This window comes from Ornithorhynchus anatinus, chromosome X1, assembly GCF_004115215.2.
Source record: "Ornithorhynchus anatinus isolate Pmale09 chromosome X1, mOrnAna1.pri.v4, whole genome shotgun sequence".
Taxonomy (NCBI): domain Eukaryota; kingdom Metazoa; phylum Chordata; class Mammalia; order Monotremata; family Ornithorhynchidae; genus Ornithorhynchus; species Ornithorhynchus anatinus.
In genome coordinates this window covers 14,157,084-14,169,665 of record NC_041749.1, presented here as the reverse complement: position 1 = coordinate 14,169,665, position 12,582 = coordinate 14,157,084, and the positions used below count along the sequence as shown (strand labels likewise).

The window sequence follows — 12,582 nt, the reverse complement described above, 5'->3', positions numbered from 1 at the left end:
GGCAAGGGGGCGAGGGGCACCTTCTCTATTCCCAGTTTGGACTGTCAATCTGGCAGTTTGGGTCGTGGTATTGGTGTCGCACCCTCACTTCCGAGTTCCACCTGCTGGCTCAGGAGGTCACGAGATAGCATTTGACCTTGAGATGGTCGGCCGCAGGGCCACCTTGGGACAGTATCATACAAAAAATAAAAAATAAAAGGAAATTAATTGTAATAAAAGTTTGAATAAGGAGATTCTCTAGTCCCTAACATTATTAGTAAGAGTGGTACTCCTTCTCCTTTCTGCCCCACTTATGCATTGATATCTGTACCCTTTAATCATTTGATACTCAGCCCACTTTCAGCCCACAGCATTTCTGTACATACCCATAATCTTTTTATATATTAAAATTCATCTCCCACTCCAGATAGTAAACTCCTTAGGGGCATGGAATGTCTCTACCAACTCTGCTGTATTGTATTTTCCCAAGTGCTTAGAAGATGGTGCTTGTTAAGTGCTTACTATGTGCAAAGTACTGTTCTAAGTGCTGAGAAGGATACAAGGTGATCAAGTTGTCCCACGTGAGACTCACAGTCTTTATCCCCATTTTACAGATGGGGTAACTGAGGCCCAGAGAAGTTAAGTGACTTGCCCAAAGTCACACAGCTGACAAGTGGCTGAGTCGGGATTTGAACCCATGACCTCTGACCCCCAAGCCCGGGCTCTTTCCACTGAGCCACGCTGCTTCTGTGCTCTGCACACAGTAAGCACTCAATAGATACCATCAATGATATTTATTAAGCGCTTTTAGGATGAAACATACTGAAAACTGTTTTTATTTTTTCCAATTATTTTCACATCCATTATCTCACAGCCCTCCTGTGAGGTAAGGTGAAGAATTCCACAGTTGAAGGGAGGATTATACAGGCTAAATGACTTTCCCAAGGCCACATGGTAGACAAAAGGCAAAGTGGGATTAGAAATCATGATTCCTGACTCCCAGCCCATGCTCATTACACTATCGATCAATGGTATTTATTGAGCTCTCACTGTGTGCAGAACGCCACACTAATTAACACTAATTACAATACACCAGAGTAGGTAGACCCATTCCCTGTTCACATCACACTTACAGTCTTCAGTCCATTAGACCAAGTTGCCCTCTCCATAAAAGGGAGAGTAGAAGCTGTCCATAGGCTCCCCAAAAATCCCTCTTCACGGTAACCTAGATCCAGCTCATAGCTGGAGCTGATCATCTGAGAAAAAGTCTCAATTACTTCAGACTCTGATATAAATTCATGTTTAATAAATTGACAGACAGCAAGGAAAGTGAGAAAGAATATTGGCTCTCAGGAAGTTCCAGGGAAGGCTCTCCCTGCCTCAGAAAACTTCCCCTGTTGGCCAAATCAGCTCAGTGAGAAGAAGGGTGCTCAATGATCCAGGCTTAAGTTGAAACAGTCCCAGTAATCTGAGGTGGGATTCAAGGCTTCTGACTTCTCGGCTTGCTTCTCTTCCATCAAGCTACCCATCCATCTCTTCTCAACATCTGAGATGGGCAAGTAAAAATGATGGGGGGGATGTTTGCCTCCAGGCTGGGCAGGGAGCTCTGGCACTTACCAAAAATTATCAAGTGGTTGGGAAAATATCATCAACCCAACAGTAAGGAATAAGTATGTTAATTCTGGTTAATAAATCTAAAACATGGTAAGGTGAGAGTGATTCTAGAATCTATTTTCCATTGCATCACAATTTCTCTGTAGAGGAAAATAATACAAAAACCCCTTCTACCATCATTTACTAAATCCAGAGAGTAGAAGATGCTTGGTTATCTTTTCTCTTTAACTAAATGAAAGTAATTTTCAGATGAATTATCAATTCAATGTCCCAATACGAATTCCCCAAATACTTGGTGGCAAAACATTTGCCTTTGTGCTTGGCAGAGCTCCAGGTAGAAATTTACATTCAGGCATCGTCTACCAGTGAAAGTTCAAAAAAATCTTCAGTTTGTTGGGAGACATCTAATGGAAGGAAGACAGGTGGAACAACTGTTGGTTTACTTTGGATTCTTGACAGTTAAATGATTCACGGGTGAGGTCCCTAAGATAAAGTGCACTTAGCTTCATAGTTATCAACTTGGCTATCTTTCTGGACCTTGGACAGTGTAAGTGTCATTTTTCATTGAAAAAGTGTAAACTTAGTTGATTATTAGTTGAAGCTCTTAATTTGCTTGTAATTATAGTTCTGCTTATAAAATCTTCCCACACATAGTTTCCTAAAACAACAGGGAATGTGACATATGGATCATAGGGTTGGCCGTGTGGTAATAGAAGCTTGGGTCAAGGACCCCCGGAAGCAGTCTCGGCCCAGCGTGACACTTCAGAGGACTTTCTCTTCACACTCTCTTACACCATGGCTTAAAGTTTGCCGGCTGCTCAGTACCACACTGCAAAGGGAAAACAGAACAGGTGACCGTCAAGAACTTCCAACCCAACGTAGTAGTTAGAGCAATGATACAGGGTGACAATAAACACCATCACATCAGTCACTCTTCATCCAGTCTCTGGATTCAAAACGAACAACAAGTCTCCTTGGAAGCCAGACCCAGAGATGGGGGAAAGGGGAACTGAATTCATTGGAGTGTTTTAGCTTTAGATCTGGAAGAACAGATCCTGATGAAGGCAGAAACCATCCTGCTCCTCTCACCACGAACTGCCCTGTGCACACACACGTACACAAATGGGGTTTCCACGTCCTGAGAGCTCACCAGGTTTGGCCCTGGGGACCACCCTCCTCCCAGACTGCAGTGACTCTAGCTTGGCCTTACCAGCTTAGTAAACCTGTCCACGCAGGTGTTGCGGATCCTCTCGGGGGTAGCCGGGCTGTCCAGTTGGAAAAGCGGGTCCAGTTGGCATTCCGATCGCTGGGCTCGGGCTGCACCGATGGCATCCTTGATGGCGAAGAAGATAGAGGCGGCGAGGAAGAGGGGCGGCTCCCCGACAGCCTGGGCACACAGACAGACAGCAGGGGCCAGAGATGAGGCTGTGCCACTCTGAATTCACAAACCCACTCCCCAAAATGCCTCTCCTCATTATAGGCCTGGGCAGAACTGAACGCATCCAGAGCACCAAACTCCCAGATTCCCTCCGTCTTCAGCGTACTTGCTGGGTGAGAGATAGCATGACCATTGTACAGATAGAGATATGGAGGCCCTTCATCAAATCCAGCATCAGTGAATCGAGAACAGGGCCAGATATAGATGTCACACTCGCCACTACAATGCCTGACCCAGATTACACTGCCATAAGAGAAAAAAAAATCCCCATTGGTTTTAACATTTTAGACTCACTGACACCAAGAGGGATGGCCATGTTGAAAGTCCTCTAACCCTCTTGTTTGCCTTTATGGTCCAAATTTGAAGGAGATTGGCCTGGTCTGAAACCCCAACTTCCCCCAGTCCACCTCTCAATACAGCCTGACTGGGTAACCGGCCCCAGCAGAGTCTGAAGTCTGAACTATAAGGAGAAACAGGCCAGATGAATTGCTGAGGATGCTCCAGGGTTCGGCGTGAATTCAGCTGTCAGATCTGTGTCAAGCCTCTGCTCCGAATCCGTTCTCCCATGACTGCATTTTAAGCTCTCCACTAGGTGTCCGGGAATAAACCACAGAGCTAGAGCGGCCCCACGATATACCCCAAGAGGAACACCCCCTCTGTCAATATCATCACCCCCCTGAGGAACGTTCATCGTCCCAGATGTGCAGACCCATATCTGTACCTTGGACGCGAAGACTGCTTTTTTGTTGGGGCAATCCCGCAGCAGAGACACATGGAATTTGGTGGGGATGTTACCAAAAGCAGGTATCTTGTAGGTGCTGGGTCCTCGGGTCAGCAGGCTCCCCTCGGGGGAGTAGTGCAGCTCCTCCAGGGTAAAGAGCCCAAGGCCCTGGACGAATGCCCCTTCCACCTGCAAGACCGCAGAGAGTCATGTGACAACTCGGTTCATTTGGATTAATATAAGGCCAACTTCAGCCCTCAGGTCACAGACAGGGACACTGATGCTTCAGTCCAGACTTCCCACATGCTTTACCTGGCCAATATCTATTGCTGGATTCAGACTGCTGCCGACATCCATGACGATGTCTGTGCGGATGTTCTGTGAAGGATGGGAAAGGTAGAACCGTTTTATGCCGAGTGACCACCAAGATATTCATTATTTGTGATAAATTTCAATGTAATGTAATACTAAATCCTCACACATTCGACAGGTGTCTGCAAGTAGGGGCAGAAAATGCTTTGGCTAGTCACAATCACCTGGTAAATCATAGAGCACTAACGATCACATGCCTTGAGAGTGACAGTCCATTTGGCCCCACAGAATTGTCATCTAGTTCAAATACAACACTGCCGATGGTGGGACTGCATCCATGTGAATTAATTTTTTCAGAAAGAATGTCCAGGAACCAACTCTGTGGTACTCTCCTCTCCCAAGTGCTTAGTTCAGTGCTCTGCACACAGTATACATTCAATGAATAACATTAATTGATTGAACCCCACCTTGGCATATAACCTTGACATACATTTTCGAAAGCTGTTTATTGTTTATTGTTGAGTTGTACTCTCCCAAGTACTTAGTAGAGTGCTCTGCACACAGTAAGTGCTCAGTAAATGCAATTGAATGAACGAATGAATGGTTATGAAGGTGCTATGCACCATCCTGAATTTTGAACTCTTGAGCCCTCCAATTCACTGCACTTGTATCCAGGAAGTGTTTCCAAATAAACTCCTTTGTTGTGTTACTGATGTTTTAGAACTAATATTGGGAAACAACCTATGAACATTTATGGGAAAAATATTGAAGATTTTTCTTTTTAATTGCTAAAAATTCCTTCTGAAATCAGGAACACTGAGCTGTCACGTAGATGAGTTATACTCTCTAATTCATGATCAGGACTTCAGAATCCTCAAATTTAACGTAATCCCAAGGTACCTAAATAAGCAATAGAGATAACTTTAACAAGCAATAGAGATAACTTTATGATTTATATTTTGCAAATAACTAAAGCCTCCCAAGGTTTGCAGTGTCGTATACTACTTGTATTTCAGCTTGGCAAATTAACGCAAACAAACATGTTTCAGCAAGGCTCCTACCTCCGTCAGCTGTTAACACTCCCAGTTACCTTGACTCTCGGGCTTTTTGCTTTTACCTTGTGGTCACCTGTCAAGCAGTCAATCTCCACTTCAGAACACGCCACCCCATAGGAGAAGTAATGGAAAGGATTTCCTGAGTTGGTCTTAAAACTGTAGCCTAGGTCGGGAGTCCTGAGCGGGGAGAAAAGATACATTGAGATTTTCTCAATAACAAATACTGATGGGTCCTTTCTCTAAAACCTCAAGAGGCAAATCAATCCATCAAACCACTGACTGGAGTATCTACTGAGTGCAAAGCACTGTACTAAGCATGGGGAAGAGGGCACCTGAAGCAGAATCCCAAACGGTACAGCATGGTTTAGTTGAAAGTGCATGGGCCTGGGAGCTAAAGGAACTGGGTTTTAATCCCCGTTCTGCAACTTGCCTGTTGTGTGACCTTTGGCAAATTACTTCAATTCACAATCATTATTGTGATTTAATCTGATAACTCACCAGTGAAGTCCAAATGATCAAATAAACTAAAGAAAACTGAAAAGAAATGTATAATCCAGCCCTTCAAATCTGCATTTGGGTCTCTTGAAAAATTGTTTATTAAGGTTTCTATTAAACCAAATAGTACCTAGTTTTGTAGGTCCTTTCTACTGTGATTACAGAGAAATTAAGAGATCTGAACAAGATCTCACAGCAAGTCAATGTCAAAACGCCGGGCTAAGGGAACACCGCCACAGACACACCTTAAAGCCCATTCTAAAATCATCCTCTATGGTACCTACACAGGAAGGGAAGAAACCACTGAGGTTGAGATATAGTAGCCTACCTGATTACCCTGTATCTACCCCAGCGCTTAGAACAGTGCTCAGCACATAGGAAGCCCTTAACAAATCCCAACATTATTATTATTATTATTGGAAAGCACCTGCTATAGGAAGAGCAAGTGAAACTTTTCCAGCTGTGCCTAAATACTGGGCCTAGCGCTTAGTACAGTGCTCAAGTGCTTAGAACAGTGCTCAAGCGCAAAGTACAGTGCTTTGCACACAGTAAGCACTCAATAAATACAATTGAATAATTGAATGAATAACGATGTGCGATTGGCTTCTGTCTACACCGCTCACCTGTAGAATCCTGTCGCTGATAAACTCACTGGTGCCATGTAGGCTGCTGACACCTGAGAGAAAAATGATTTTGAGAAGGGGTCTGAGTTTGGTTTACAAATGCAGGTTTTGAAATTTGGGGGTCTAGGGCTTGCAGGAAGCTGGGAAGAGCTCCTAAATCTGGCAGGTGTTCTGCCATTAACTGACCAAGAACCAGTTCCAGGTTACACAGCGTATGCAGCCCAGGCCTCAGCATTGAGCCATTTCCTAAAAATTTCTTTTGTGGGAATCATATCTGCTACCTAGAAGTGAGGTTCAGCTTTGTCTTTGCACATGCTAAACGTGGAAAATGAGCCTAGAGGCCAGAGACTGTATACTCCTGAGCCTTCACTATCCAAGACCTTACTGAAGATCTGTGTGTCAGGCTGAACCGAGCGAATGAAACAGGCCGGGTCCCTCACTGTAAGCCCCCGGGGAAACAGCCTTCCTGGAAGACACTTTAGGGATGGACCCTCTCACACACTTATCAGTGAGATGAGAATTTCCATTCCGAGCAAGCAGAGGACTGGTGAGTCACATGGTGTAATGTTAATGGGGTAGAGATCCAAGGCAGTGACAGGACATGTCAAGTGTTAAATACTATGAGGTAAGGAAGGCCACAAGCGTCTCTTCCCCGGCCTTGGGAGGCTTGTACCAGGCCTTTCTGCTTTGGTTGCGTTCTCACGATGGTTGACTTTGCTATGAAGATGGACAACATGGTCCTAACAAGTTGGGGTAATACGCAGGCTCGACGTTCACAGGGGACACTGTGAGAGATGGCAAAAGTGGTGGGAGGTGGGAGAAGGAGTTGCCCTTGGCACACAGAAGGCACAAAAAGAGCCAGGACCAAAGTTTGGCATTGCCCCTCCATCTTGAGCCAAGCAACATGGGGAGTAGAGCAACAACCCAGTGAATCCAGGCAGTGTAGATAGCAAAAGTAAATGATTTAACCAGTCTGTCAGGTTACACTTCAAAGGAAACCTACCAACCACATGCCGTGGGACCTGAGCCTGACCTCGGGAGACTTGGGCTCTGGAGACTCGGCCTTTTGCTGCCTCCCCGCACGAATCCCAAGAACAGCCGGGAGCCAGGGAGGGGTGAAGGGGAGGTTCACAAACACTTGTTGGGCTGCTCATTCAGACTTTTGAACACACTGCCCCCATTTCAAGCCAACATGAGCGGGAATCCCGGCTACTCACCCACTCCTCCCAGGAACCGTTGGGTTTTTTGTTCTTGAACGGCTGCAGCCTTTCCAGAATAGTGTTACACGCTTCCTGTGAAAACACATGCACACATAAACCTTATATTAATTATTAATTCTGTGCGATGACAGGGTCAATAAGCTGAAGACAATAAGAACAATGCTACCTCCAGCCACACTATCCTATCGACAGAAGCCTTGTATCAACAGTCCCAGCAACTCACCACAGGGAAATGCAGCTGCCATTCAGATGCACTACTCTCTTCCAAGCCTCTGTTTAGGGAACAGGGGTATCATGGGAGTGGGAAGGGGGTCTGGAGCTGGGCTCAGTGACTCCAGAAAGTCAGAGTGGCACTGGAAATCTCAGAAAGAGCAAGGAATTTGAGGCCATGGGTGAAAAACTGCTGTTTCGGACCCCATATGCACTGCCCCTGCTCCCCCACCAGCCTCCCCAGAAGAACCCAGGGAGGAGAACACTCACCCCAGCCCGTTCAGACATGCCAACCTTCCTAGAGGGGCCTGGTATTTGTCAGGGGACCCCAGAGAGAGACAGCAGCAACCATGTGCTCCACAGCCAGGGCTCTGGTGATACTTCTGTGGGCCGGCCTCGGGCTCCAGATCTGCAACCCTCTGACTTTGGGGCAGCTCCAGGCATTCTGGGGCTACCTGAGTCCAGTCCAGGGGAGCAGACCAGCCACTTAGAGTTACCTACAGTTGGCATCTGCACCTGCCGGGCCCAGAGGGGGCGCACAAGTGAGGTAACTACGGAGGTTGGGCCGTTCCCTGGTGGGCAGAGTGCGGAGAAACGTGGTTGGCAGGGTTAATGGCTAAGCACATTAGTGATCCTTCTTCCAAGTAAAGGGAGCCCCTCTAGAATGTAAACTCATTGTGAGCAGGAAATGTGTCTGTTTATTGGTGTATTGTACGCTCCCAAACACTTATTACAGTGCTCCACACACAGGAAGGCCAGGCTGACTGGCAAAAGACCAGGAGAAACTGATGTCCCCATCTGCCTATTCTAAGGCCCCAAGAGGCGTCGGCAGCGGCGGCTTCCGTTGCTCTTTTTACACACCTCGTCTTCCCTCTCCTTTATGTCCTTCAACTCTGCTCCCCCATACCCTCCACCTCTCCCCTTGTCCAGAGACACACGCTGAGCCCTGAAAGCCAGAGATGCCCCGGATGGCAAATGTGTGGCCATATGTGGGCTTGGCCGAGCATTCTGGGAAACCCATGCGGCTTCCCGCCCTGCCACCCTGAGCCAGCTCGGACAGATGGATTTCTCAGCCTTGTCCATACCAGGACGGCCATCCCGTTGATGTCTGTGCTGACGGAGGCGGCCGTCGGGGAGGTGTTGGGCACCGTATTGGTGCTCGTCTCGCTGATGTAGATCTTGGACGTCGGGATTCCCAGGACTTTACTGGCCACCTGCAAGACAGGAAGTGTCCAGCTGTCTCATTCGCAGTGTGAAATCCCAGAGCCCCTTCCTGGGTCTGTCCCTAGCCCTTGCCACCCCTTTTCCTGCAATCCCAGAGGTCAAAACTAAAAGCTTCCCTGTCTTCCCCTCATGGGGCTGGTGACCTGGTTTCTACAAGCTTCCTTTGTAAGAGCAGAAATCCTGGAGGGCTGTCTCCATCCAGAAGAGATTGGGATTGGGAGCATTACACACCATCCCAGAATAACTCTGCAAGAGTCGTTCATCTTAGCTTAGCTCTCTGTCTGGAAAATTCATTAGGGCAGGATTTATGTCTAACAAGACTAATACAGTAGTCCTTTCCCAAGCACTTAATACAGTGCTCTGCACACTGATTGATAAACCTGATAAAGAGTGGGAAGTGGAGATTAAAGATCCAGAAGAGGAAGCTGAATGGCCTAGTGGAAAGAGCACAGACCCGGGAGTCAGAAGGATCTGGGTTCTAATCACAGATCTGCCACTTGTCTGTTGTGTGACCTTGGGTAAATCACTTAACTTCACTTCTCTGTACCTCAGTTACCACATCTGTAAAATGAGGATTAAGACTGAGCCCCATGTGGGACATAGACTAAGCCTGACTTGACTAGCTTATATCTACTCCAGTGCTTAGTACAGTGCCTGACACATAGTAAATGCTTAGAACAGTGACAGCGCTTAGAACAGTGCTTGGCACATGGTAAGCACTTTAAAATACCATCATCATCATCATTATTATTATTATTATTAAATACCAATAAAAAAGGACTGGAGAAGACAGAGGACGCATCAATGTCATTTTTGCAGACAACTGAGTTGGTACTTGCCATTCAGCACAGCAGGGATTCCAGATACTGGACAGGATCCCTTCCTTCAAGCACCTCTCAATCACAAGATCATTATGGGTAGGGAATGTGTCTGTGTATTGTTCTTTGTACTTTCCCAAGTGTTTAGTACAGTACTTTGCACACAGTAAGCACTCAGTAAATACCACTGAATGAATGGATGAATCTTCTCTGGATAAGGGCAGATCAAGGGTTATGCTGCTTCTGTACACTGTAATGGCTTATGTTACCCTTCTTGGGCCACAGCTGTAACCTGAGAAGTCTTCCAAGTGGGGGGAAAGTGTGCAGGAATGCCCAAGCTGCTTGAGAAGCGACATAGCTTGCTAGATAGAGCACAGTCCTGGGAGTCAAGAAGGTCAAGGGTTCTTATCCCAGCTCTACCACTTGCCTGCTCTGTGACCTTGGGCAAGTTACTTCACTTCTCTCTAGCTCAGTTACCTCATCTGTAAAATGGGGATTGAAACCGTGAGCCCCACCTGGGACAGAGACTGAGTCCAACCCCATTTGCTTGTATCCATCCCAGCACTTAATACAGTGCCTGGCACATAGTAAGCACTTAACAAATACCCCAATATTATTATTATTACCTGGATCATCTTGGTGTGCAGCCCTTGGCCCATCTCTGTGCCCCCGTGGGTGAGCAGCACCGAGCCATCCGTGTACACGTGCACCAGGGCTCCAGCCTGCAGGGAGAAGATTGAAGCAGGGCAACGTCACTCCCAGGCCCAGGGTGGGACCGTGTCGGACGGGCTCCTGGCTGACGACTGAATGGAGCGGAGCCAATATGAAAATAGCCAACTTAACCAGGCGTTTCCTGACGGTCTGTCACTAACCCCAGTTCAGACCCAAGCTCCAGCCAGGAAGGTGGAGGGGGGTGCAGCAATCAGACAGTGCCAGCTGGGACCGATCAGGGAGTCAAAACCCAACAACCTCTCAAACAGCTCTTTTCCAGGGACCATACACATTACTCCTGCATGTCTCTTGCTGCAGCCTGAAGCTTAGCAGTGTGAATGACACCCAGTGCTCACACTTCTCTCCTCTAACAACTTACTCACTGTACCTCACTCTCATTTATCTCACCACTGACCCTTTGCACACATCTCCCTGTGAAACTCCTTCCCCCTTCATATATGACTGCCCATGCTCTGCTTACTTACAAAGTCATTCATGGTCACATCTATAAGGGGCCTTCCCCAGTTAAGCCCTCTTTCCCCCTAATCCCTCTCCCTTCTCTGTGGCCTATTAATTGGATCTGTACCCTCTAAGCACTTGATAGTCAAGCCACTTTCAGCTCCACGGCACCTTTTCCTCTTCTCCCACTCCCTTCTCTGTCGCCCTGACTTGTTCCCTTTATTAGAGATGTAGCATGGCTTAATGGAAAGAGCACAGGCTTGGGACTCAGAGGACAAGGGTTCTAATCCCGGCTCTGCCGTCTGACCTTGGGTAAGCCACTTAACTTCTCTGTGCCTCAGTTACCTCACTTGTAAAAATGGGGATTAAGACTGTGAGCCCCACGTGGGACAACCTGATTAGCTTGATTCTACCCCAGTGCATAGAACAGTGCTTGGCACACAGTAAGTGCTTAACAGATGCCATTATTATTATTATCATTCATTCCCCCCTCCCAGCCCCAGAGTACTTATGTACATATCTGTAATTTATTTATTTAAATGAATGTCTGTCTCCCCCTCTAGACTGTAAACTCATTGTGGGCAGGAGATATGTCTGTTTATTGTTGAACTGTACACCCCCACGCACTTGGTAGAGTGCTCTGAACACAGTAAGTGCTCAATAAATATGACATTGAATGAATAAATGTAAATATCCAGAATTTTCAAATATTAATGTCTGCTTCCCCCTCTGACTGTAAGCTCTTTGCGGACAGGGAATATATCTCCCAACTCTGTTGTACTCTCCAAAACACAGAGTATAGTGTTCTGCCCACAGTAATCACATAATATATACCATGAATGATTGATTATGGTCCTCCTCCCAGCTGACCCCACCCTACCAACTTACTCAGGTCACTCCCTGCCAATTTTCCATCTCTATTCTAGACAGACTTGATTCCTGTCAGAATGCAGAAAACCCTATGTCCAAACTGGATTCTATGTGGGGAGCAACCTTCTTTTTCTATTCTGCTTACTTATTACCTTCTCCTATTAAATCTTATTTTATCAAGCACTTCCTCCTGGAAGCATTCCCCCATTTTTCCTCCCCATTGTCAATCACAAGTCCAGGGGACAGTCTCCCTTATAGAGTGATTCTTCATCATCATCGCATCTATTCAGGTCAATTGAATAGGTCTCCCTTGCCTCCCTTATTTGACTGAAAAATCCTGGTAGACAAGGATGTGTCTTCTTGTACCCCAAGAGTCTAGCACTATGCTATACACTCGGGATCTGCAATGAAGATGCGTTGACAGATGACTTCAGTGACACAGGTAAGGCACCAGCCTTGTAAAAAAACACCCAACAAAAGAGAAGGCAATTACCTGGTTCAGGAAAGGAACAGTGAAGCTGATTCCAAACTTGGTGGGAATTATGGCCAATCCCCTCTTCTTCCAAGAGTTCTCCCTGAGGAGAGACAGGAATGCCAGTCTCTTCTGTTATTCGGGCTCAGGTGCCTGATTTTCTTTCACAGATTTAACAGTAAACCAGGAGCCGGTAATATGGGGAATCCGCTCAGGGGTTGCAGTGAGGCTGTTCTCTATCTTTAGCAGGAGTCAGAGTATCCGCTGGATTCCTCAGCTCACAGAGAGTGAGACCCAACACCCCTGAGAGCTCCAGGGCTGTGGAACTCACCATTCCTCCTCTTGTCCAGCGCAGGGGCCT

General features: G+C 46.7%; 1 protein-coding gene across 1 annotated transcript in view; it reads right to left on the bottom strand.

The window, feature by feature from the left end:
- Nucleotides 1-1,263: 1,263 nt before the first annotated feature.
- The window catches only part of LOC100078272 (xanthine dehydrogenase/oxidase), a 46,176-nt gene continuing 34,857 nt past the window's right edge, over nucleotides 1,264-12,582 (bottom strand). The window contains exons 27-36 of the mRNA XM_016228660.3: nucleotides 12,243-12,324; nucleotides 10,336-10,431; nucleotides 8,753-8,881; nucleotides 7,455-7,529; nucleotides 6,238-6,290; nucleotides 5,182-5,296; nucleotides 4,065-4,130; nucleotides 3,753-3,941; nucleotides 2,804-2,980; nucleotides 1,264-2,422 (exon numbers count right to left, since the gene is read on the bottom strand). Of these exons, the coding sequence (XP_016084146.2) occupies nucleotides 2,372-2,422; nucleotides 2,804-2,980; nucleotides 3,753-3,941; nucleotides 4,065-4,130; nucleotides 5,182-5,296; nucleotides 6,238-6,290; nucleotides 7,455-7,529; nucleotides 8,753-8,881; nucleotides 10,336-10,431; nucleotides 12,243-12,324 (1,033 nt within the window). The 3' untranslated portion in view covers nucleotides 1,264-2,371. The remainder of the gene's footprint in view (nucleotides 2,423-2,803; nucleotides 2,981-3,752; nucleotides 3,942-4,064; nucleotides 4,131-5,181; nucleotides 5,297-6,237; nucleotides 6,291-7,454; nucleotides 7,530-8,752; nucleotides 8,882-10,335; nucleotides 10,432-12,242; nucleotides 12,325-12,582) is intronic.